Raw genomic sequence first — 25255 nt, forward strand, 5'->3', positions numbered from 1 at the left:
AGGTTTGACGCGGATATTACCGGGGTCACGACCCAGCTGAGACAGCAGCCGAGCTTGTCCTAGTGCTAGTGAAGCAGAGAATTGCAGAGTTTGAGGCCAAAGGGACCATTAGATCACCTAGTCTGATCTTCTGTACAGAACATGCCATTATATTTCACCAGTCAAAGCCCAATAACTTGGGTCTGAGTACAGCAAATCTTCCAGAATGTGGATCTGAAGCCAAACAAGACCCAGGAGACCTGGCTCAGTTCCCAGTTCTGCCACAGCCTCCCAGTGTAACCTTGGGCAAGTCACTTCACCTTTCTGTGCCTCGGTTTTCTGCCCCCCATACAGTAGGGATAATAATCCTTCCTTTGTCTATTTCAATGGGAAGCTCGTGGGGGCAGGGCATGTCTTTCACTGCATCTGTACACAGCCTAGCACAGTGGGTAATGCATCTCACTTGGTGACGCACATAATAAATAATAATAACAGAAGGCGTTTATTAAAGAAAGCAGCTGCTGACCCAAACAGGCCTCTACAAAGCTCACGTTCCAGCATAGTCTCCCTTGTTTACCAGGGACACTACATTGGCTAGAGTGATATGCTGCACACAGCGGCATCTAATGGCTGAATGACATATTGCAAGGAAACATGCCTGGAGAGGTAGCCAATGCGAAGTGAATAGGATCATGTCTCCATCTAGTGGCCAGATGGAATTACTACAGCAGCTGCCTAATGACTCCCAGCTGGAGGAATTACTTTGCTCAGCTGGTAGAAGGTATCTGGGATTTGATGCTACACGTCCTGGCTTCCTCATGGGGCTCAGTTCTCCTCTTCCTCATGTTCCGTCCCGCTTGAGGGTTCAGCGGTTCTGTGGGTCTCGGCTGGGGGAGGAAACGCGGGTGTCATTGTCTCACTGAAAAGGCCCAAACAACCACAAACTGGGCTTGAGTCTGGGGCTGCCCCCACAGCATGTGGGTTCTGGGAACCTCAGGGGATGGGAGAGCTCCCCAAAGGTGTCTGCCCCTTAAGGAGGCCAGAAGATTCCATGTTCACTTGAAAAGGGGGGAATGGGACATGAGGCCTTTCCCCTTTAAGGGGCACTAGCTCTGATCCAGCCCCAGAGGGAGAGGACTGGCTGGCTCAGAGGGATGGGGGGACATGGGGCCTTTCCCCTTTAGGGCTGCTGTCCTCGCACCTCATTGATGCTCACTGAGAAGGCCCGGCTTCTCGCTGAGCAGCGATGCCAAGAAGCCACAGCGCCAGGCAGGCAACATCCCCTCCACCTGGGGTGGCCCTGTGCTGATGCAGAAGAAGGTCTGCTCCATGGGGTTGTTGCAGGGGCCACTGCTTCATGCTCTCCTCCCTATCCTCATGGGGCTCTTGGGGAGAAATTCAACACACCCCACAGAGTTTCATACAGGGCAGGGGCAGGAACATGCTTCAGCTGCACACAGGGGTCATTAGGAGCTAACTCGCAAAGTTTGACGCCTTTCCAAAATGGCTGTCATCCACTGTTGTTCCCAATGACAGTGAAGCCACAGGCTGCCCACGGTTAAGATGGCTGCTGTGTCCAGTTCACCTCATATGGGATGCAACCCCATGATCTGGGTGCCCCTAAACCTCTGACTGCCAGATGGTGGGACTGGCCAACAGGGGATGGATCACTCAATAATTGCCCTGTTCTGTCATTCCTTCGGAAACATCTGGTGCCAGCCACGGTCCGGAGACAGGATACTGGGCTAGCTGGACCATTGGGCTGACCCCTTATGTTATGCTTGGATTTGTTTTGAATAAAACCTGTAACGAGCTTCACTTGCGAAAAAGAAAATTTGCTGAGTGTTGTGAGCTAATGCCGTTAATGCACTGGTAAAGCAGCAATGAGTTACCACTGTTGTAGTCAAATTTATTACACTGACAAAGGAAGGCTTTGAGCCAGCTAACTTTGGCTATTACCTTGATGCACTGACAAGCAGGGATTTGAAAATGCAGTCGCAACCCTTCTTTAGCGCCACTGTTGACCAGGGGACCGCTCCCCCTCCACAGTGACCTCTAGTGGCCTGTTTATATACTGCACATAAAGGTATCACTGTAGAGACGCTAGGAAGAGGGATGAGTGTGCCGGATCTTGTCTCCATCTAGTGGCTGCCCAGCATTGCTACAACAAAAATGTTACGGACACCCAGCTGCGAGAGTTAGGCCAAGATCCTCAAAGCTCTTTAGGCAGGGAACTTCCATTTGGCACCTAAATGCCCAAGAGAATCTGGGCCTAACTCCCATAGCTGAGATGGAGGAGGGGGTCTGGGCTTTTCCTGCTGCAGATCCTGTGTTTCTCCATGGTGCTCAGTCCTCCGGAGGTTCCCTCTGCCCTGCTGGTTCAGAGGGTCCTTTGGGCTGGGCTAAGAGAGAGGCATGGGGGGTTACTGTCCCATCACTAAAAAGCCAGGCCTAGAGTCAGGCGGCAGCCCATGGCAAGTGAATTCTAGAGGCCCTGGGATGGGAGGGCTCCCCCCATGTTTTGCCTGGAGGCCAGAATATCCCCCATATCTATGGAAAGCGGGAACTGGCTCATGGGAGCATATTGTGGGATCCTTTTCCCTCTGGGGGGCACCAGCTCCAATCCATCCCCAGGCTGGGGAGACTGGCTGGCTCAGGCGCTCAGGGTTACAGGGGTGACACAGCCCCTCACTGTTCCGGATTGTGCCCCAAATTGTGACATGCACCCTTGAGCCGCTGATAATCTGGGACCAGTGGTGTCAAGAAGCCACAGAGCCGGGCGAGCGACATCCCCTCAACCTGGGGTGGCTCCGTTCCGATATAGAAAAAATTCTTCTCCATGGCATTGTAAAGAGGCCGCTGCTCCCCGCTGCCTCCTGTCCCTCTGGGGTTCCTGGGGGAAAATGCATCAGTTGGTCAGCATGGGGGGAAAGGGAATGAATTCCAGCCACAAGGAGGCAGACAGGAGGATGCCCTGACCAGGGGTCCTTCACTCCAGCAGGCGGCAGCAGAGAGGGACAGGGACATACCCAGCTACCCACAGTCTCCAGCCAGGTCTCACTGAGGCTTCCCACGAACTAGGAAGGATCAAGAGCCAAACAATCCAGTTTTGCCCTCTTCCCAAATGGCCACCCCTCCACGTGTTTCTTCACGGGGCTGAAGTCGCAGGCTGCCTCTGGTGGTGAAGTGGGGAAATGGTGGCCACTCTCATGCCAGCTGCCAGGCTGATCTGAAATACAGTTCTCTGGTGCCGATGGGGAAGTGGGAGGGGCTCAGGACCAGCTGGCGGGTGTAATTTGCATAGACATCCCAAGCATCATGCAGTACCCCCCAGCTGCACAACTAGGGATTTCCCCAGCTTCCATGCTCACAATCTGTCTTGCACTGGCTATGTGAGCGCAGGGACATGAACAGGGTGGCAAGGCTGAGAACCAGTGGATGTTAGAGATTGGGGAGCATGGCTCACCCTAACCTGGGAGTCAATGGGCCCAGGTTGACTAGTTAGGACCAAGGCACTGTCTGATTTCAGAGGGGAGCTCTGTTGTTTTATTTAGAGTGCTAGCTGTAGGGGGTTGGGGAAAAAGCAATAGCCTAAACAGGGGTGTCATGATCTCGTAATAACTGACTCTGTTGCTGGTAGGACTGGATTCCACCTGCCCTGGGGACACCAAATTTGAACATGGGTTTGCTGGCGGATCCTCTACTCCTTCAAGTCTTTAAACCATGATCTGAGGACTTCAATAGCTCAGACATAGGTGAGAGGTTTATCGCAGGAGTGGGTGGGTGAGATTCTGTGGCCTGCGTTGTGCAGGTCAGACTAGATGTTCATAATGGTCCCTTCTGACCTTAATATCTATGAGAGAACCTGAAAGTGCAAGTAGATCCAAACTGGCTGGCACTCAGGGTTGCAACTTCTTAGGGGTTCCCTTACCCGCTCCTGGCAAACTCTGCCCAGTATGCATCCAACGAAATGGGTATTCACCCACGAAAGCTCATGCTCCATTACGTCTGCTAGTCTATAAGGTGCCACAGGACTCTTTGCCGCTCTGCCCAGTAGCGCATCATCCTGCGGCTCAGCGCCACCTCGGCCTCCATGTGCGTGTGGTTCGCTCCCTCCATGGACGCCAGCATCCCGAACAGGTAGGGCACCTCAGAGCCATGCGGCACCCCCATCCATTTGGGGGAAGACAAGCCTCTGGGGTGGCAGGTGAAGCTGTAGACGTACACGGGACTGCCGGCCTCCACCATCTGCCCAGCCAGCTTGGCTATGGGGCACACCACATGATAGTCACTGACAACGTGAGCCATGGTGCGGTGGTACCACGCCGGGACCTGCCTCTCCTGGCTGTACCACTGTGCCACCGCCTGGACGGCCTCCCATGGCAGCCCCAGCATTGTCACTCTCAGCACCTCCAGCAGCTCCTCCCAGCTCATGTGGCTGGCGTTCACCCTGGTGAAGTTACGGGCACCAATGATTATGTAGGAGCCTTCGTTAGCCGTGACGCCGGTCAGGAGGGGTATAGGCTGGCTGTGCCCGGCCTCCAGGAGTCTCGGTGACTCATCGGGAAGGAAATCCCTGTCGACGGTCGGCACAGACCCAGGCATGGACATAATGCATTTCCCAAAGTCTCCCAGCTCCTTCCCCTGCAGGCAGCCCACCAGGGCGGTGTCATTGAAACCGGTGCAGCCTGGTTCATGGCCCAGTGCCTGGCCTGTCTTCTTGGCCACTTCTGGGCTAATCCAGGCCCAGGGAGAGGCAGGGGCACCACTCTGCAGCCCGGCATGGGCAAAGAGGGGCCGGCTCCCTGGTGAGAGGAGATGGAAGCTGACCGAGGAGGCCCCAGCACTCTGGCCGAAGAGTATCGAACAGGCCGGGTTCCCACCGAAGGTGGCCCCATTGTCCCACAGCCAGTGCAGCACCAGGCACTGGTCCCACAGGCCGGCATTCCCCGGGGCAGCTGGGGGCAGGGACAGGAAGCCCAGTGCCCCAGCCGGGTAGTTCATGGAGGCCACAATCACGTTCTCGGTGGCGGCGAAGAAGCAGCAGTCTTAGAGCTCCACGGAGGCTGCACCTATGAAGAACCCCCCGCTGTGGATCCAGACAAGGATGGGGGTCGGCACAGGGGGCCAGGGATTGGGCACCCAGATGTTGAGGAAGAGGCAGTCCTCAGACTGCAGCATTTTGGGCGTCCACGTATAGGCATCAGGGTAACCAGTAAGCAGAGGCTGGAGGCAGGTGTTGCCGAAGCCGGTGGCCTCCAGGATGTGGCTCCAGGGCTGGTGGGGAAACGGTGTCCGGAAGCGCAAGGCCCCCATGGTGGGGCTCAGCATAGGGGATGCCCAGGAAGGCCGTCACTGTGCCGGAGCCGGCCGGGAGACGCTTGCCCCGGATGGGGCCGCTGGTGGTGAGCACCACGGTGCCGTCGTCATTGGGGCCTGGCAGGGAGAGGAGGAGCAGGCAGGGGAACGCGGGGAGGAGTCCCAGCATCGCGGCAGCTAGAAGGGAAACCCCCCCAGAGGGAGTTACAAGGAATGGGATCTGGGACCTATCCCCTCTAGGGGGCGCTGGTTCCAATCCAACCCCAGGTCAGGGGGGAATGGCTGGCTCAGGGAGTGGGGAATGGGATATGGGGCCTCGCCCCTGCTGGGGGAGTTTCTGTGCTGCAGCCCTAACTATTTAAACCCTCATGCGAGCAGGAAGCCTGGCTCCCCTTTGGTAAACACCGTCTCCGGCCAGCCACCCCCTCAACACCAGCCTGCCCCGGGCTCCAGCTCTCTGCTGAGCTCCCAGATCTGTATCACTTTGCCTTCTGCCCCATTTCCCTCTGCAGGCAACTAGAGGCCCCTTTATGCCAGGGGAAAATGCCAAAAGGCTAGGACAAAAATCCACATGCCCCCTCCCGGAGCTGAAGAGAGAATCCAGGAGTCCAGGCTCCCAGCTCCCTCTGTTCTAACCCACTAGACCCCATTCCCCTCCCAGAGCTGGGGAGAGAACCCTGATTGATAGGACTCCTGGGTTCTAGCCCCAGCTCGGGGAGGGAAGTGGGGTCTAATGGGTTAGAACAGACAGGGCTGGGAGTCAGGACTCCTGGGTTCTCTCCCTAGCATGGTGAGGACAGTAGGGTCTAGGAGTTAGAGCAGGGGGTACAGTGGCTGGGAGTCAGGACTCCTGGGTTCTCTCCCAGCTCAGGGAGGGGAGTGGAGTCTGGGAGGTAAGAGCCAAGTGGGGCTGGGTGTCAGGACTCCTGGGTTCCATCCCCAGCTCTCAGGGTGGGGTCTGTGGAAGGGGTATTAGCTGGGAAGCTACCTGTCGAGCTCCCAATTCTAGCTCCCCTGACACCAGTCACCCCTTGACCACTCTGTGCCCATCGCAGAGCCCGAGGAACACTCCTCACCCCTGGCTACGCAGACTCACCTGCCCGGCTTGCTGCTGCAGGCATGGCTCTGTGGCTCCCAACTCAGCGCGAGGAGGGGGGAATCTGCCGATGCGGGAGCCAAGCGGTTCTCGTCTCCGGCGCTGAGAGCACCAGCCAGGGAGCAGCCACCCGAGTTTATTCACCCTGGCAGCAGCAAGCTCACTGGGCTGTGCACGCATAGGGCCCAGGTTCAAGGTGGCTGGAGGGATCCTGGGGCAGGGTCCACGGGCTCAGAGACCCAGTTCAGCACCTCTGGGGTACAGTAGCAGGGTCACAGGCTCACTGTGAAATGCAGCCACCTCAGGGGTGGGGCAGCTGGGGACCAGCCGCACGGCACCGCTGCCTTGGGCTTGCTTGCCGCTCCTGAGATGCAGCTGGCTCTGGGGTGGGACAGAGGGGTAACAGGAGGTGAAGGGGAAATCCCATGGCCAGTTCAACCCACAGCAGGATTTTGGTGGAGCCAGAAGGGAAGCCCCTTTGGGGGGAAGGGACAGGACATTTTATACGCGAGGGGTCAGGGTTCCAGCTGCAGGGTTCCCCCACCCCACTGCCTGCTGTACTGACAGGGGTTAGCAAATTCCTTTGCGGGCAGGACAGAGGATGGGTGCCAAACAGACCAGGCAGCCTGCCATGGATCTGCCGCTTGCATGGAAATGAGACGTGTCATCCCCAGGGGGGCACAGGGCAGGATCAAGGGGGCCAGACCAAGAGGGCCAGCACACTGCTCTGAACCACCCTGAATTAGGTGGGGACTAGTGGGTTAGAATGGGGGTGCTGAGGGCTAGGACTCCTGGGTTCTATCCCCAGCTCTGGGAGGGGAGTGGGGGCTAGTAGGTTAGAGCAGGGGGTACTGAGGGCCAGGACTCCTGGGTTCTCTTCCTCACTCCAGGAGGAGGGCAGAGTTTGGGACAACATGCTGCATATCCTTGGGAGACCTTCTTGAATTAAGTTTAAGTATCTTTGGGGTCTGTTGTGATCACTGGACCTAAAAAATGTCCCCCATTTGTAAGTTTAATTGTGAGAAGTGTGGGAAAGTTTATCAGAGGTCACACTAACCTAGGACGGTTTGCTTGGCAGAGAATTAACCATGAAATAGAAGTCTAGCTGTTTTTCAATAAACACACCACGTTAGGAACAGGTGCAAGAAAAACCAGACAAAAATTGAATCAGTCCAGACAGCAGGGGCCCTGCTCATGCAAACCACTGAGGGTGGTGAGGTCATACTTAACAAACAAGTAAATGTGGGAACAAAGTTACCAATGCCGAATGTGGCCTTCCGGAAATGGATTTAATTGGTGGCCAAAATAATGAGGAGAAACTCTCCCCCACTTGTACTCCTTTTGGGGGGGCTGCTTAAAAAGAGACACTGAAAAAACCAAAAGAATCATTCTCGTCCCCCAGCTCATATATCTCCCCCACCTGGACGTCGCCCCTTATCTCAGCTTCCAGGACCCCGGCAGCAAACCAGATTAAGGGATGTTCATCCCCAGAGGGAGCCCGGCCGCCTTGCTCCTGGTGTTCACCTCTGCGTGTTAGGGTTCCTAAGGCATCCAGCACTACAAAGCCACGTAGGATTCTGTATGGTTTTTCCTTCCCTTGTCCTGTTGCTTTCTGCCCCCTGCCCCCACCCTCCATCCTGTCTCTCATTCTTTCTGCTTTCCACCTGCACGGCAGGAGCACCGCCACATGAGAGGACCCCAGCCCTGTCTAAGGAGAAAAGCCCCTGGAAGGATAAGGCCTTTGGCTGCAGCCATATTGCAAGGCCTAAAGCTTTCGTCTGCAGCCAGACTAAAAGAGCAGCGGAGAAGCAGGAAGTCACATCTTCACATTCCATCTAAATTACATTAAAACAATGTAATATCCAGCTGTTAAGAAGGACACCCCGTCCTAATGGCCCCCACTATCACCAGATAAAGAAACAGATCTTAAGATGGTTAAAGAAAACTTAGTTTGATAGCATTCTGTCTGGCAAGAAATCACTTATCAATAGTTGTGGTTAGGAAATCCTCCTTTCTTTACTGTTTTGTCATTATGGTCCCCACTTCCCTATTGTTTGTCTGGATGAGCTCTGCCTGGTTCTCTGGTTATTTCTGTCTGTTGTGTAATTAGTTTTGCTAGGTGTAAATTAATGAAGGTGGTGGGGTAGGATTGGTTAGAGAATTTTGTCAGGATTGGTTAGTAACATTTTAGTATATTGATTGGTTAAGGTCGAGCTAAGCAGGGCTCGAGTTTCACTCTATAAACTGGGTCCAACAGAAAGTTCTTGGGGAACCAACTCCAGGACACAGCCCCAAGATCAGAGCTGCCAGACCTCAACACCCTGCCAATGACACCGTGCAGAAACTAGGGTCCCCCAGACGGACCTGATCCTGACTGGCCATCAAGAAAAGTTCATCTGTCTTATTGGGAGTGGTGAGCACTGCAGGTGTAGTAGGTGCAGTCTGGTTTTTGGTGATTGTTAATAAATAGAGGTTACGTAGGATATTACTGTGCAGGGCTCTTTCACTGGTAAAAGACCCCGTAAACCTGCAAAAAATTAAGCCCGGAGTCCACAGGGAAAGGGTGTTTGCTTTGAGTCCGCGGGAAAAGGGCGTTAGCCCAGAGCCCATGGAGGAGTAGAGCCTGGAGCCCACGGAAGGGTAAAGTTCGATGCTTTTCACCTGGAGCCCTAGGAACTGGGAAAGGGTGGGGGCAATGTTCCCTCTAATTTTTGACAGGCCGTGTGCACAAAAAGTTTCTTCTGTGCAAATTGTTGTGCTTCTGTGCAAATTTTTGTGCGTGCGGTGTTTCACCGTGTGCGTGGGGTTTAGGATCTGTGTGCGTGCACACACGCGCCCAGCTTAGAGGGAACAGTGGGTGTGGGTGCCTAAATTAAGAGGCTTACACCTTGAGCCCTAGAAATTGGGTAAAGGTGGGTGCCCTAGAGTGTGTAACAGAGAATTTTGTGCGGGTAACACCCCAACCAGCTGATGGCCCAAACCGGGAAGCGAAGCAAGGGCCAAGCAAGAAGCGCTGCAGCCGACCAGCCAGGGGAGCAAACGCTTCCCATGGGACATCCCAGTCCCTAGTATTCCCACTGGTAACAGTAAAGGGTTTCTTCCATCAGCCCCCCATCAAGTCTAGCCAGGACCATATAGTCCCTCCGTCCTTGAACCACCCCCCAGGAGTCCCCTCCACTGTATTCCCCCCTTCCCCAACACGTAATCCTAAAGGGCTTCCATCCGTTACAGTCCCCCCTCCCACCAGCTTGTTTTAAGCCCATAAAAGATCCTGCGGCAGGAAACGCGCTTCTAAAAATACACACAGAGATGCAATTTGTTTTTGTTTATAAATAGACAAGGTCCCCCCAAAAAACCCACTGAATCAGAACCGACGCCCCCTAGATGGGAAAAGGCCCCATGTCTCATTCCCCACCCCCTGAGCTAGCCAGTCCCTCGCCCTGGGGCCAGATGGGAGCTGGTGCCCCACAGAGGGGAAAGATCCCGTACCCCATTCCCCACCCCCTGAGCCAGCCAGTGCCCCAGGAGTGGATAGTTTCGAGGGGGTCGTTTCTCTTCCTCCCCCTTTTCAAATCAGTCTTGGCACCTCTCTCACGAACGGAGTCTCCTAAAACCTGCTCCAGGCCTGTCCTTACCAGCCCCCGGCTGGGATCAGGCCCTAAGCCACTGGCCCCTGCTCACGGCCATCCCCGGGGGTTACCTCCTGCTTGGGCCCCCTTTCCCCACCCGGGTCCTGGCCTCTGCGGTCCTCTGCGGAGTGGGGTGGCTCTCGAGACCGGAGGCCACACTGGGGGTTTTGGCCTTCTGTGCTGAGGGCTCCTTTGGGGAGTCCTGGGGGGCTGCAGGTTTCTGGTCTGGAGGGGAAGACACGAGATGGAGATGCAGGAAATTCTCACTGCTCCCCTGTCCCCAAATTCTCCCCTCCCCCTCTTGAACCTGATATCCCCTCTCCATGGCTATCCTGCCCCACAGGCCAACTCCAGCTCCTCCCCCACCCCCAGATCCCCTCCCCAAAGTCCCCCCGCCCGGTCCAATCCCAGCCCCTTCCCCCACACCAATCCCAGCTCTGACCAATCCCCCCAGCGTCTCCTCCCTCCAATCCCCCCAACTGATGCGAGCTTCACCCCCCAGACCAACCCCGGCTCTTCCCCCACCCCAATCCATACCCCTCTGTGACTAATCCCTCCCGATCCCCCCCAGATCAATCCAGCCCCTCCCCACACAGTGACAAAACAATCCAGAGCCCAGCAACCCCCCCACCCAATCCTCCCTGCTGAGACTTGCCTCCAGATGCCCCACTCCTCCCCTCAGGGGCTCCAGCCCCACACCGCCCCCGTTAACCCTTTGGATGCTGTCCCCTCTCACCGGCTAGGGGCTGGTTCTCCAGCAGGGCCTCAGGCTGCTCTGCCCACAGCTTGTACCCTGGGTTGCTTGGGAAGCGCTTGGTCTGGCCGCAGCAGAGACACCGTACGACTGACCAACGCCGGCCGCGGTGCCCTGGTTGGGGGGGGGCGGGGAGGGGGGAAGAGAAGGGCAGGGAGTCAGGGACCAGGAACAGACAGGCATGCATGCGGAGAGGCTTTGCCACCTGACCCCACGGCCCTCTCAGGGTCCCGACTCCCAGCCCCCGCTCCCGCTCTAACCACTATGCCCCACTCCCCTCCCAGAGTTGGGGATAGAACCCAGGAGTCCAGGCTCCCAGCCACCCAGAGCAGTAATGATCCCTCCCCACTAGGGGGCGGCACTCACTTCTCTGGCGCACGGTGGAGCTGACGCCAGGGACCAGGAGGGAGGAGCAGGATTTGCAGATGGTTCTCTTCACCGATGGGTCCCTGAGGGGGAAAACACAAACAGGGGCTGGGCCTGGGGAGATGGGCCCCTAGAGGGGAAAGGCCCCATGGCCCAGTGCCCGCCCCCTGGGGCCCGATGGGAGCTGGCGCGCCCTAGAGGGGAAAGGCCCCGTATCCCGACACTCACTGTCTCAGGACGAGCCTGCGGCTGATGCTGCGCTGGGCATGGCTGTAGAATCGTGCCAGCGCCTGGTTCTCGGGGTTCTGGGCGAGGACACAGTGAGCCGCCTGAGGAGTGGGCAGGGGGGAAAAAAAAAAAAAGAGATGCAGAGTGAGGGAAACAGCCCCACATCTCCCCCTGCTCCATGTCTCCCCCAAACCCTCCTTCCCCAGCCCCCCGTCACTCTCCCCTCCCCATTGATCTCCCCCCAGCCCCACGTCACCCCACCATTACCCCCTCGCCCATGTCATCCTACCAATCTCCCCTCCCCCGGCTCCACCAATCCTCCTCCCCCAGTCCCACTGATCCCCCAACCCCATCTCCCCCCACCAGTCCCCCCTCCCACGCATTCCCCTCTCCCCCAGCCTCATCTCCATCCAACCTCCTCTCGCCCAGTCCCATATCACTCCCCCCCGCATCTTCCCCGGCTCCACGTGACCCCTTTGCCCTACCAATCCCCCCTCCCTCCCAGTCGCCCCAATCCCATCTTCCTCCAATCCCCCCCAACCCCCACCCCACATGCAGATACTCCAATCCTCTTTGCCCCATGCTCTACTCAGGAAACCTGGAGGGAGCCCCAGAAATCTCCCCCCCACGGCCCTGGGGCTAGGGGGAATTGCTCCCAGGGTCTCTCTTAGGGGTGTAACCCCCGTCCCCACTGGGATCCCAGCACTAGGGGGCGCCAACCTCACCTGGTAGAGGAAGCTGAGCCTCTGGAAAGCCTCTTTGTCCTTCACCTGGGCTGACATCGTGGTGGGGGGCGGGTCTGGAATGGGGGAAAATACTTGAGGGGGGGCAGCCAGTCCCCTAAGGGGCTGTTAGCTGCCCATGCCCCAGCCGGCTACATGCTGCCTCCAGCAATTACCCCAGATGGGGGCGCTTTCACAATCCACCCCATGTCTAGTGACTCCCCACACACGGAACTGGGATCTGTCCCCCCAAAACAGGGGGCTTCTGGGCTTTATTATTCTTCCAGGAGGGGCAGCAGGGCCCCATTCTGGTATTGTGGGGGGGAGGGGTCTGCTGCCCTCTTCCTCCCCCAACCCTTATAGAGCTAGACCTGCTCCCCCCAGATCACACCAACAGAACATCCCCCACCTCCTCGTTAAACCCCCATCCCCTCCAAAATCCTCCTTCATCTCCAGCCCTTATATACCCCTCCCCTCCCCGCCCCCTCCGCCAGACTCCTATCTCTTCCCCTGCCACCCGTTCCCCAGATCCCCGTCTTCTGTCAGTCCCCTCCTCTGGATCTATTCTCCCCTCCCCTGGCAGCCCCCCCTTCCCTGCCAGTCCCCTCCTCCAGACCTATTCTCCCCTCCCCTGGCAACCCCCTCCCCAGCTCCCCCCTCCTCCCCTGGCAGCCCCTATCGCTTCCCCTGCCAGCCCCCTCCCCAGATCCCCCCTGAACTTCTACCAGCCCCCTCTCGCAGATCCCCCTCCCCTCCCCTCAGCCTCCTTCCTCCAGCCCCCCTTATTTACCCCCTAGATCCCCTTCCTGGCTGTACCCTGCCAGCCCCTTTTATTTCCCCCCCAGCCCCCTCCCCCGTTTCCCCCGGACCTCAGTCACATGGAGACACCAGCCGCTGCAGCCTCTTCCTGCCCAGCCCAGCCCCCAGCTGACGTAGCTGCAGCAGCAGCAAAGGCCTCTGGGAAATGTAGTTTCCCAGCTTTCCTGGCTCTGCGGCACACCATGGGGCGGGGGGGGGGGGGGATGGGTGACACCCCTTCCTCCTGCACCTGCTCCCTCGGGTTCCCCCAGCTCTCCCGCCCCTAGGCGGGACTCAGCACAGCCCTGACCCTCTGCTGGTCATTCCCCCTCCCTCCAGCAGGGGGCGCTCTGCCCTGGCAGTCAGGACTGACCCCAATGCCCCAGTGCAGCGCTAGGCGGGGGCTTTGCTGCAGGGAGTGGGGTGGGGGCTCAGTTGGGGGCATTTTTACTTTGCTTAATTTCAGATAATATGTGGCTGGTTCCTTTTTTTGCAAGGCTGGATTGACTGCACTGTATTGGCTCGATCCCAGCTGAGGCAATTATGTATCGCCGTCCCTGGAATTCATCATGTGGTTTTCATTGGATTTAGGAGGATTCCCCCATCCCTTCTTGTCCTAAATTGTCAGCATTTAGTGGTAGGTAAATAGCTGCTGCCTTCCACCCCAAAAGTGGCTGCATCTGCATGCTGGATGAGTGATCCCTGCGCAGTGTTGCTATGCAACTGTCCTCCAGCTGCCCCACCCCAGAAGTGGCTGCATCTCCGCGCTGGATGAGCAGTATCTCTGGGCAGCGTCACTGCGTGGCTGTTACCCAGCTCCCAACTTGCATCTCAGGGCTGGATGAATGATGCCCATGCAACATCATCCTGCAACTGTTGGGGATTGGTCCTGCTTTGAGCAGGGGGTTGAACTAGATGACCTCCTGAGGTCCCTTCCAACCCTGATATTCTATGATAACTGTTTCCCCAGCTGCCCCACCCCAGAAGTGGCTGTATCTCAGAACCGTTATGAGAAGAAACATAGTTCAAAACATTTGGCTGCCCCTCCACTCCCCCAACCCACGCATTCCTAGATTCAAGACCAGAAAGGATCACTGACCATCTCATCCAACTTCCTGTACAGCACAGGCCAAAGAAACTCCCCAAAATAATTCCTAGAGCACAGCTTTTAGAAAAACACCCAGGCTTGATTTAAAAATTTCAACTCCCAGCCATTGGCTCGTGTTAGGCCTTTCTCTGCTGCACTGACAAGCCCATTATTAAAATAGATGTTCCCCATGTAGAGACTTAGAGACTGTGATCAAGCTCCCCCATAACCATCTCTTTGTTAAGCTACACAGACTGAGCTCCTTGGATCGATCACTACAAGGCCTGTTCTAATGACATGCAACTCAAGGACCAGAGGTAATTCGTGGGAGGCATTGAAGGCTGCCTTCTCTCCATAGGTTAATGGTGAGGACAAAGCTAACAGACGAAGGAGCGATTCCTCTTCGGCTGGCGGGGACGACCCAAGCTCCTCTGCAAATCGCGGGCATCGGCATTGATTTGCTGATTAAAAAAAAAAAACTGATGCAAATTTATGAGCGCTTTGGATGCAGCCTTTGGGCCGGGGTGATGGGAGATCCCTAAAAGAAGGGGGGCCATGGGCACCCGAACCATGGCCCCACCCCCTCGTACCATCCCTTCCCCTCTGAGGCCCCGCCCTGACTCTGCCCCTTCTCCCTGAGGCACCCCCCCCATCACTCACACTTAGGGCCAGTAAAAAGTGGAGGGGTCACTGCCCCCCGTTCTGGTGTCCCTGCTTTGGGCTGCTGCCAGGGCAGCCATGTGCCCAAAGCTCGGGCACTCCCAACGGAGCATTTCGAACAAGGGGCGGGGGGGGGTGTCAGTCCCAGGTGACCAGTTTGCCCGAGGAGGGGAAAAGGGTTACAATGCTGCCCAAACAGAGCCCCAGCAATTGGTCCTCGCTTCCACCTCTGGAGCAGATATTTCAGCAAAGCCAGCACTTGCTTGAGCTTGGGAGCGGCTCTCTGCTTCGTGGTGCATGAGCAGTATGGGCGAGAATATTGTGGCAGGGAGTTCCACAGGAAAATAGGGAGGAGGATGCTTCTGCAGCAAACCAAGGTTTGAAGACTAAAAGGAACTAGCCTTTTTTATATAAACAGAAATGATCCAAAATGAACAGGCCCGAGCAGACACCATTGCTCTGAGCCAGGGCAGGAAGGACCAGGCTGGGATATTGAGCTACATGGACCAATGGATCTGATCAGGGAAGGCAGAATACCAAGGCTAGGTGGGCCCATGGGGCTTATCTGAAGAGGCAGGATATTAGGCTAGATGAGCCCATTGGTGTGATGCAGGATAGATGGAGCAATGGCTGGGGAGGGAGACCAGTGTCCCGGCCAATGACGGAAGCGGATCTGGAAATAAACATCACCTTTATTCATATACAGAGACTATAGAGCATGGGAATGAACATGGAGAATGGGGGGGTGGAGCTCAGCCAAGGCAGGGGGCAGAGCCTGTAGCCAGGTGCTCCTTCCCCCCTTTCTCAATCTGTCCAGCAGGGGGAGCCACTAACATTCGTCCTCCCCCAGCAAAGCAAACAAGTTCCGGCTTGAGAGTTTCCCCTTCAGCACCCTCCTAGGTGGGGCCTGGGCTGGGGTGCTGCTCCCTCCCGCACTGGAGGCAGCTGGCTCTTCCTCCTCCTCCTCCTCTTCCTCATCAGCATCACGGTCCTTCTCCTCATCCTCCTCCTCCCCAGAGCTGGAGATCTCCTCTTCCTCCTCCTCCTCTTCCTCTGAACTGCGCCGGCTGTGCTTGCGGTGAGCCTCCTGCAGGGCGGCGATCTCTGCTGTCTCGGGATGGTGCTCCCACATGGCTGCGGGGACAGACGGATGGTCAGGGGTGAGCTGTGAGGGTACACCACCGTGCGCTAACCACTAGACCCCAACTCCCCTCCCGGAGCCAGGACTAGAACCCAGGAGCTGCCCGTGACCCACCACAGCCCTTGGTAAATTGTCCCAATGGCCAATGACCCTCACTGTTCAAAACGTATGTCTTTTCTCCCTGAATCTGTCTGGCGTCAACTTCCAGCCGTTGGATCTTGCTCTAAAATAGCAACAGCGTCAATAATCGCCGAGGTATAGAGCGAAGGATTTTAGAATTACTAGTAGGTTGGATATTGGGCTAAATGAGCCTTAAAAACTCATCAGCCTTTTGCTCAGGGGCGGAGATTAAAATTCTGTCAGAGAAAGAGTCACTGCCGAGTCACTGGGGTGAATTCCCAGCCATTCCTGGCCTTTCCCTGAGGAGGGCAAGCAAGGTAGAAAAATCACTAGCCCAACACGACTTGTCATTGGCTACTCCCCTTCCCGTGGCCATTACAGGCAACCTTCCATTGGATCCGTAGGATCTGGTCCTCCTGCCCAGACTCCCAGAGGGATGCTGGGTAAATACCCACAATGCCCTGGGAGGGCTGTCCCCTCCCCAGCCCAGTACCTTTCTGAGTGGAGTAGCCGGGAGGCCGCAGACAGAGGCAGAGGCGCCCGTCCACCGCCAGCCGCAGGATGCTGTTGGCAGCTCGGTACACGTCGTTACGAGCTACTTTGGCCGTCTTGTAACCGCGTTTCTCGGCCCAGGCTGGGGAAAGAGGGTGAGATGGGGTCAGCATGGACTGTGAGGGGAGAGTGCCCCCTACTGACCCCCCCCCCCCCCGTGGCGCTCTCCGAAGCACAGTGCCCCCCTAGCGCCGCACTGGGACCAGCACTGACTGCCAGGGGAGAGCGCCCCCTACTGAGCCCCCGCCCGATTCCCTGCAGCAAAGCGCCCCCTAGCGCCAGCACTGACAGCCAGGTGAGAGCGCCCCCTACTGAGCCCCCGCCCGATTCCCTGCAGCAAAGCGCCCCCTAGCGCCAGCACTGACTGCCAGGGGAGAGCGCCCCTCATTGAGCCGCTGTCCTGCTCCCTGCAGCATGGCCCCCCCTAGCGCTCAGACCCCATTCACCTTCACAGATGTCCCAGGCGCACCACCGGGTCTCGGGCTTGCCCTCCTCGGTATTGGGGTGGCGCAGCTTGAGCAGGGCTTGGATGGGGATGCGGCTGGCCAGGTACCCCACGGCGTTGTAGGGCTCCTGGATCTGGGAGATGGGGTAGATGCCAGACAGGATCTGCAAGGACGGACAGAAAGCAGTGCTCAGCGAGGGCAGGGAGACTGGGTGTAATGCCAGCATCCGCCAGCAGGGGGAAGATGTCTCACTGCCACCATGACCAGGGATTTGGCATAAGTTATCCCAGTATTACATAGGGGGGAAGCTGATGTACGGGTAGAGGAAGAGAATGGAACCCAGGAGTCCTGGCTCCCAGCCCCCTCCTCCCCGGGCTCTAACCACTAAACTCTTCCCCCCCCAAGCTGTGGCGATGGGGCGGTACCTGCAGCTCCCTGTGCACCAGGGAGGGGAATATGAGGCCGGGGCAGTCACAGAGGCGCACGGTGGGGGTCAGGAAATAGGTCTGGAAGTACTTGGTGTGGCCGGGCGTCCGGGACACGCTCACCACCTTGTGCCCCACCAGCCCGTTCATCAGCGACGATTTGCCCACGTTGGGGAACCCTGGGGGAGGGGGCAGGGTCACAATGTGGACGGAGACCCCCCAAAGGCCCCGCCCCCACCCAGAAAAAGCCACCTCCCACCAAGGTCCTCCCCAATTCCGATCCAGCTCCCCAACCCCCCAGCCAGATTTTGTCCCCAAACCACCAGCCATCCCCCCTGCATGCCCCCTTCTCCCCACCCACCCGCAAGACATCCTGTGTCTCCCCTTCATTCACTGCCCCCCAACCAAGCACCCCCCCAACCCGCACCACCCCTTTCCTCGAACCCTCTTCCACAGCAGCCACCCCCCCATTTTCCCAACCGCCCGGACACCGTCCCCCCTCAGATGCCCCCTCAAAACCCCATGGCAATCCCTTGTCCTCCACCCAGACACTCTTTCCCCTGCACCCATTATCCAGCCCCTTCAGCTACTGCCCCGCAATCCGCAGCAGCCCAAAGGGGCCCCAAGCAGCAGATCAGGAGTATGACCCCCTTCCCCCCCTCCGGTGGGGGGTGCTCTCACCCACACAGCCCACAGTCAGAACGCCGTCCTTGTAGAGCTCCTGGGAAGGAACCCCAACATCCATGGCCACATCAGTTTGGTGTTCCACCAGCACGGCCGCGCCTTCGTCGTCGTCCTCCTCCTCATCCGAGACCTCAGCGGGCAGGTGGGCGCTGGCCGCGTCTCGCTCGATCTTCTCCTTCCAGCTACTCAGGTCCACTGGGGAGGGCAAAAGAGTCAAAAAGAGGCCAACCAATGACCCTGTAACACACGCCCTAGGGCTGGGCAAGTGTGCGGGAAGCTAAGCAGGGTCTGCTCTGCTCACGGTGTGGATGGGAGATGGCCCCAGGGGTGCTGTGCTGCAGGCTCTCCCCTCGCAGTCAGTGCTGACCCCCAGGTGGCACCAGGAGGAGCTGTGGAGCAGGGCAGGGGATAAGACAGTGATGACCCTAAGGGGGTGTTATAAATGGTCCAACCAATTCCAGGACTCATGGAGAGAACCCTGGTGTGCTGGCCAAATTCCAAGTCAACCCATTCCTTTTCTGCCTGCCTAAAATACCCCATGCAGTCCCCATCACACGGGGGGGGGTGGGTCACCATCCCTTCCCAAACAGCCAAGCTCCAGTGCTGTGCGGCTGGTCCCCAGCTGCCCCACCCCAGAGGTGGCTGCATCTCAGCGCTGGGTTAGCAATCCTTACAACCCAGAAAGAGCTTCAGGACCCCGTACGGGCAAATGGCACCCCGTATCAGAGCAATGGATTGGGGACCCCCCCCCAGGCTGAATGGGAAGCTGCGGGGTCCTCACCTTTCCCAGCAGTGATGGTCTCGCAAGCGTGGAGCAGCTGCTCTGGTCCCATGGCCGTGCTCCTGCCCTTCCTCCGCTTCCGCCGCTTCTTAAACACTGACGCACGAACAGGGAGAAGCCAGAGGTTTGACTAGGGGCCAGGACTCCTGGGTTCCATCCCTGGCTGGGGGAGGGGAGTGGGGTCTAGTGGTTAGAGCGGGGGGCAGGGAGGCAGGATTCCTGAGTTCTACCCCTGGCTCGGGGAGGGGAATGGGGCTTAGTGGGGTAGAGAAATGGGGGGTGGAAGCCAGAACTCCTGGGTTCTATCCCCCATTCCCAGCTCAGTACTAAAAAGTTTTCCAGTGTCACATCCCAATACCCAGACACTAACTCATCTGCAGCCAGATTGAAGCCAGCACCCCCTACGGGGGGAAGGCCCAGAGTCCCATTCCCCAAACCCTGAGCCAGCCAGTCCCCCACCCTGGGGCTGGATCAGACCTGGCGCCCCCTAGCGAGGAAAGGCCCCAGGTCCCATTTCCTGAGGCAGCCGCGCCCCTAAGCAGACGCATTACCTGTGCTGGGATCCTGGCTTTGCTGGGGATAGGAGGTGAAGCAGACGATGTGCACCTGGGGGAAGCAGGTCTGGAAGTAGTACTTCCAGGCCACCACCAGTCCTGGCGGCGCCAGGTCGATCTTGTTCAGCACCAGGATCAGATTCTTCCTCATCTCTTTGGTCACAAAGTCGTACAGCGCAGGGGAGAAGTTAATGACCTGGTGGGGGGCAGACGGGGATGGCTGAGCCAAGGGAGTCGGCTTCAGTGGGTTAGAATGGGAGGGCTGGGAACCAGGACTCCTGGGTTCTATGCCCTGCTCTGGGAGGGGGGTGGGGCCTAGTGGGGGGCGGGACTGGGAACCAGGATTCCTGGGTTCTGTGCCCAGCTCTGGGAGGGCTGGGGGGGTTCTAGTGGTCAGCAATGGTCACCGCCCCATCCATGCTGCCCCCTTCAATCCGATCACTTTCAGAAGCAGGGGTGGCAGCAGCTTCGGGCCGGGACGGCACCCGTTGAGGGAGGGAAGCAGAGATCACGCAGGGGCTTTACGGACATGGGAAGGGGAGCAGTATCCTGGTTTGATACCCTGGAACGCTGGGACGCAAGAAGGGACCCAATGACCCACAGGGTCATGTCCAGAGAGAAGGGAGACCTCAGGTTCCCCCCACAATTTGTAAGGGACCCCCAAAAGCCCCTGGGGTAATTGCTCCAATCTCTTGTGTCCTGTGGGGGCCGCCTTGGGACAGGGCTCCTAAACTACCCCCACAGCAGGACCCCAAGAACCCTGCTGGCTGGGAATGAGGCTCTCCAAGCCCCACTCCCCACAAGCTGTCCCCGCCCCACTGCCCTGGGATCCCAGGCAGAGAAGGGGTCCTTACCGGATGACGAACGTCTGTGATGAGCAGGATGATGTCTGACATCTCTAACACCCGCCACAGCTGACGCCAGGTCTGCAAGGCAAGCGGAGAGGGAAAAGCGCCTGAGTCAGCCAGTCTCTTCATCCTGGGGCTGGATCAGACCCGGTGTCCCACAGAGGGGAAAGGCCCCATGTCCCCTGCTCACCTCCAGGTTATGCTCGAAGTAGCTGAGCTGGCTGGGCTGGTAGGTGCTGTAGATTCCCTCCAGATAGTCCCGGAAACACTTCTCCTCCCGCAGCAGCAGCTGCTCCTTGCTCATCTGGTAGCTCCAGGGGGGGCGCTTGGGAAAATCCAGCACTGTTTGGGGGGGAAGAAACAGACACACCGGGGGGTAGGGGGGAGGTCAGTACGGAGGGATCCCAATCTTGAGAAGCTGTGAAAGGGACATCCAGCAACCCCAACGGATGGGAGCTGGCCCCCGGGATTCCATCCTCCATACACGGTCCTCAGCCATTATTCCCCACCCCCGCCGCAACCCGCTGTGCCCACACGTCAGCCAGATCCAAGTTCCTCACAAAGCAAGGCGTCAGCAGGAGGAGGGCAGCCTGGGGAACTCCCCGCCACAGGACGTTTGCACAAACAGAGCCAGGAGAAGAATTCAGGAGGGTCCTGGCCCCTTCAGGCGACGTCCCCTCCCCACTGCAGCCCCTTGCTCACCGGACCCGGATCTGTAGACATCCTGTATGTCCAGCTCCTTCTCGCTTTCTGGGACGGGCTCCAGGATCTTCTCCTGAGCCACCTTCTTGCGCCGCTCCAGCTCCTCCCGGCTCTCGCGCTCAAAGTGAAGCCGATACCTGGCAGCAGGGGGAAGTTGAAGAGCATCAGGCCAGCTCGGAGACCGGGGGGCAGAGATCCTAATTGTCCCGGTTCTCCTCCCCAACGGGGGCTGCCCACTGGGTCTCCCACCCGCATCCTGGGTTCCTGGGTTAGCCTGCTTAGCTTCAGATCTGATGAGAGGTGTCTCAGCCAGTTGGTCACACTGGCTTGATCTAATGCTAGCCAGGGGAGACTGGCTGGGTCGGGGGATGGAGAATGGCACATGGGGCCTTTCCTCTCTAGGGGGCACTGGCTCCCATCCCATCGTAGGGGGACTGGTCGGCTCGGGGGGGGAATGGGACATGGGGCCTCTCCCATTTAGGGGCACTGGCACCTGATTTGATCATTCCTGTCTGGGTGTAATGCGCTGTGGGGGTCTGAGCCCAGCCCCCAACAGGGCAGGCGCCCTGTCCCCACCCCACACCCCAGGACCAACCAGCCCCCACGCTGGCAGCCTCATCAGGGAAACTGAGGGCTGAACTGGCCACGGAGCCCCAGCTCCCCCCTGTCCCCTAGAGGCAGATCCCTGCAGAGGCAGGGCTGAGGCGGACGAGCAGGGGCACTGTGTGTGCTGGGGGGAGCTCTCCCCGACCCAGCAGGAAGACCCCCCCGACCCAGCCCCCTCTCCCCTGCGGATCTACCACGGCTAGACTCATTGCATAGGGCCTCAAAGGCCATAGGGCCCTGGGTGGGCCATGGAGGCTGAGCCCCCTTCGGTACAGCAGGATCCAGGCCTTGAAAACCAGGGTAAGCAGAAAGGCTGAGGTAAACCGCTCTCCCGCTCTACGAGAACCCCCCGTCCAGCAGTAAGGCTAGACCTGCCCAGGAGGGGGCAGACCTCAGAGCCAACCCGAAAGCGGCAGATTGGCCCAAATTCATCCCACTGCAGCTATCAACAAGGGTAACAGAGCAAGCGGGTGGGGGGGGAGTCAGGACTCCTGGGTTCTATCCCCAGCTCTGGGAGGGGAATGGGGTCTAAGGGTTAGACGGTGTGTGTGTCAGGGTGCAGCTGGGAGTCAGGACTCCTGGGTTCTATCTCTAGCTCTGAGAGGGGAGTGGGGTCTAGTGGGTTGGAGCAGGGTGGGCTGGGAGCCAGGACTCCTGGGTTCTATCTCTAGCTCTGAGAGGGGAGTGGGGTCTAGTGGGTTGGTGCAGGGTGGGCTGGGAGCCAGGACACCTGGGTTCTATCCCTCTGAAAAGGGAGCAGGATCTAGTGGTTAGAGCAAAGGAGCTGGGAATCAAGACCCTTGGGTTCTACACCTGATGCTGCCACAAGCTGTGTGTGTGACCCAGCTCTGTGCCTCAGTTTCCCTCAATCACTGCCCCTCGTTACCTGTTGGGGTCATAGCTGCGCTCCCCCAGCCTGCGGACTGCTGGCTGCTGGTTGAGTTTCCGGACGTGCAGAGACAGAGACTCGCTGTCCGACGTGTCCGTCTGGTCCTCCCGCCGCTCATGGCTGCCACTCCGGCTGTTGGAGCTTGACCTCACGCCATCAGGCAGACCTTGGGCACAGAGAGGGAAGAGTCAGGGACCTTTCCCCACTAGGAGGCGCTGGCTGTTAGCCGGCCCATGGCAGCATCGTCCACAGATCAAGGCCCCAAGGTCAGACCCAAGCTCTGCAATGCAGCCCTGCAGGGCCCATGACGCTGTGTCAGGGCTGCTCAGAGCCAGGGACGCTTGCAGCGTGTCGCATGTCTGCGGCAACAGAGGTGGGGGCTGGATCCAGTCTCCCTCCCACGAGAGACTCCATCCCCCTCAGAGACTGCAGAGGGGATGGCATCATTCCTCATGAAATGGGGAGGGGGGAAGGATCTAGTGGGCTGGGGAGCGGGGGGGCTGGGAGCCAGGATTCCTGGATTCTCGCCCCAGCTCTGCGAGGGGAGCGCAGGGGACAGGACTGGGAGCCAGGACGCCTGGGTCCTATCCTTGTCTCTACCACACTGGGACTCTGGACTGGAGTTGAGTGAAGGATCACCACAGGCAGGAATTTCTGAGGTGCCCCAAGAGGATGTCAGCGGCAGAGCTGAGGGTCAGCCAGCGGCTGAACGAAGGTGGGGGCGGGGGGGAGATTAGTGTGGCCAGGGTGGGGCCTCTTATCAGCTGCTCCCAGCCTGTTTGTGAGGCAGGGCCGAGGAATGCTGACTCGCAGCCTGCCTCAGCATCAACAGTCAGGACTCCCGACTGCAGGGCACCACCATCCACCAGCCCTAGGTCAGAGGCATGCCATTAACACAACCACACGGCATGGGGAGCCCCCGTACCACTCCCTGCAGCACAGTGCCCCCTAGTGCCATATTGGGGGTCACACTGATTGCAAAGGGAGAGCGCCCCCACTGAGCCCCCATCCCGCTCCCTGCAGCGCAGCGCCCCCTAGCACTGTGCCCGACACTCAAGTAGAACAGCAGTTGGAAATACCTTAGGCAACCACAGCTGCCCTTATGAACAGATGCCCTGGTCACACTGATCCATGCCCCCACTTGTGAAGACCTCGGAAGGTGCCAGGGCTGGCGCCGCATGCTAGGGGCAAGCTCCTTGGCAAGGCACAGACGAGAGAGTCCTGCACATTTGTGCTCTCGACCGGCTGCCACCTGAATTCTGGGTAACAGGGCTTTAACACAGCTCATTTTCCAAGCCTCACAAAGCTTTTTGCCTGGGAATTGCCTTGGCTTATTGTCTAGGTGCCCAAAGTCCAATGGTACATCTCAGGTTGGGGATATAGGGCCTTTCCCCACTAGGGGGCAACAGCTCCGATCCAGCCCCAGGGTAGGGGACTGGCTGGCTCAGGGGGGCAGGGAATGGGACATGGGGCCTTTCCCCTCTAGGGGCCGCCGGCTCTGATCCAGCCCCAGCTGATACCACTTTAACGTAGCTTATTCTCTATTTTATAGCCCTCACTGAGTTTTTTGCCTAGTAATTTCCTTGTTTGCTGTTTTCAATGCTTTAAGAACAGGCACCAGGCTGCATGCGCTCTCTCTCCAGGGGGCTGAGCCCAGAGTCAGACTTACGCAGAGGGGCGAGTGAGACATGCCCAGGGCATGGCTTGCAGCTCTGGGATTGGCTATCCCCAGATGTCAAGCTGAGCTGGGGTCTTCCTAGACTGGGGCCTGCTTGCCACAGCGCAGCCCCAGGGGAGAGCACCCAATTGTTGTTGCCCGGAGAGGGGGTCTTTGTGCCCAGTGAGGTTGTCTAAGTTTCTACAGGGCACTGGGACACGCCAAGGCCTCTCACCCGCCCAACTCCCCCCACGAAATCCCCCACCGCCGCCATGCTCCAGGGGCCCCTGGCAATTCCGAGCGCCGGGACTGGGTCAGCCCCCAGTTGTTGGGGTGGGGAGAGGGAAAGGTCAGTGCCCAGATGTTTGGGGGTGACAGTGGGGATCCCCCCATCTTGGGGTGGAGAGATGTATTTTTTGTAAGGATACATTGTTGTTGGGAACAACAAAATGTTTTGCTGGGACCAGGAGAGGGTGGGGAGAATGGGTCAGTCTCCGAATATTGGGAAGGGGGTCGGTGCCCAGATGTTAGTGGGGGCAGGGGGAGGGGAGTCGGTGCCCAGATGCTTGTGGAGGGAGGGGGAAGGTCAGTGCCCAGATGTTGGGGGAGGGTGGGGGGGGTCGGTGCCCAGACGTTGGGGGAGGGTGGGGGGGGTCGGTGCCCAGACGTTGGCGGGGGGAGGGGGGCGGGGGCCGGTGCCCAGATGTTGGCGGGGGGAGGGGGGTCGGTTGCCAGATGTTGGCGGCGGGTAGAGGAGGGGTCGGTGCCCAGATGTTGGTGGCGGTGGCCCCCGCCCCCTCCTCACCCCGTTTCCGCTCCCTCTTGTCCTGCAGCTGCTTCTTCTTCTGCTTGGCGCTGAACGGCCTCTTGCGGGGCATGTCCCGGCCCGGCCGCCGTCCCGCAGCACCGGGAGGGAAGCGGGAAGAACCACTCTGCAGGCCCAAGGGGGAGGGGGGCGGAGCAAACCACTGTGACTGGAAGAAACCACTGAGAACCCAGGTGGGAGAAATCTGGGAGAAACCATGGCGGAAGGTGGGAATAAACCACTGAGAGCCGTGTGTGTGTGTGTGTGTGTGTCTGTCAGCAACTGGGAGAAACCATTGAGTGGGGGGAGAAGAAACCATAGAGAGAAATAGAGTGGGGAGGCAGAATAAACCATTAAAAGATGGGGGGGGAGGCAGAATGAGAAGGGGGAGGAACTATTAAGAATAG

At 58.4% G+C, this 25255-nt stretch overlaps 1 protein-coding gene and 1 pseudogene across 1 annotated transcript; both read right to left on the bottom strand.

Annotated features, from left to right (window-relative positions):
- Positions 1 to 619: 619 nt before the first annotated feature.
- Positions 620 to 12415, bottom strand: LOC141998591 (acetylcholinesterase-like; annotated as a pseudogene).
- Positions 12416 to 15312: 2897 nt separating this feature from the next.
- GNL1 (G protein nucleolar 1 (putative)) lies at positions 15313 to 25003 on the bottom strand. The gene is made up of 12 exons (XM_074971270.1): positions 24849 to 25003; positions 22384 to 22552; positions 20892 to 21028; positions 20380 to 20531; positions 20196 to 20267; positions 19339 to 19537; positions 18788 to 18883; positions 18004 to 18201; positions 17323 to 17501; positions 16898 to 17060; positions 16393 to 16533; positions 15313 to 15772 (listed from the first exon to the last, which is right to left on the bottom strand). Exons 1-12 carry the CDS (start codon positions 24919 to 24921, stop codon positions 15468 to 15470), a joined length of 1884 nt encoding a protein of 627 aa, XP_074827371.1. The 5' UTR covers positions 24922 to 25003; the 3' UTR covers positions 15313 to 15467.
- Positions 25004 to 25255: the final 252 nt, after the last annotated feature.

This window comes from Natator depressus, chromosome 14 (assembly GCF_965152275.1).
Source record: "Natator depressus isolate rNatDep1 chromosome 14, rNatDep2.hap1, whole genome shotgun sequence".
In the NCBI taxonomy this organism is placed as follows: domain Eukaryota; kingdom Metazoa; phylum Chordata; order Testudines; family Cheloniidae; genus Natator; species Natator depressus.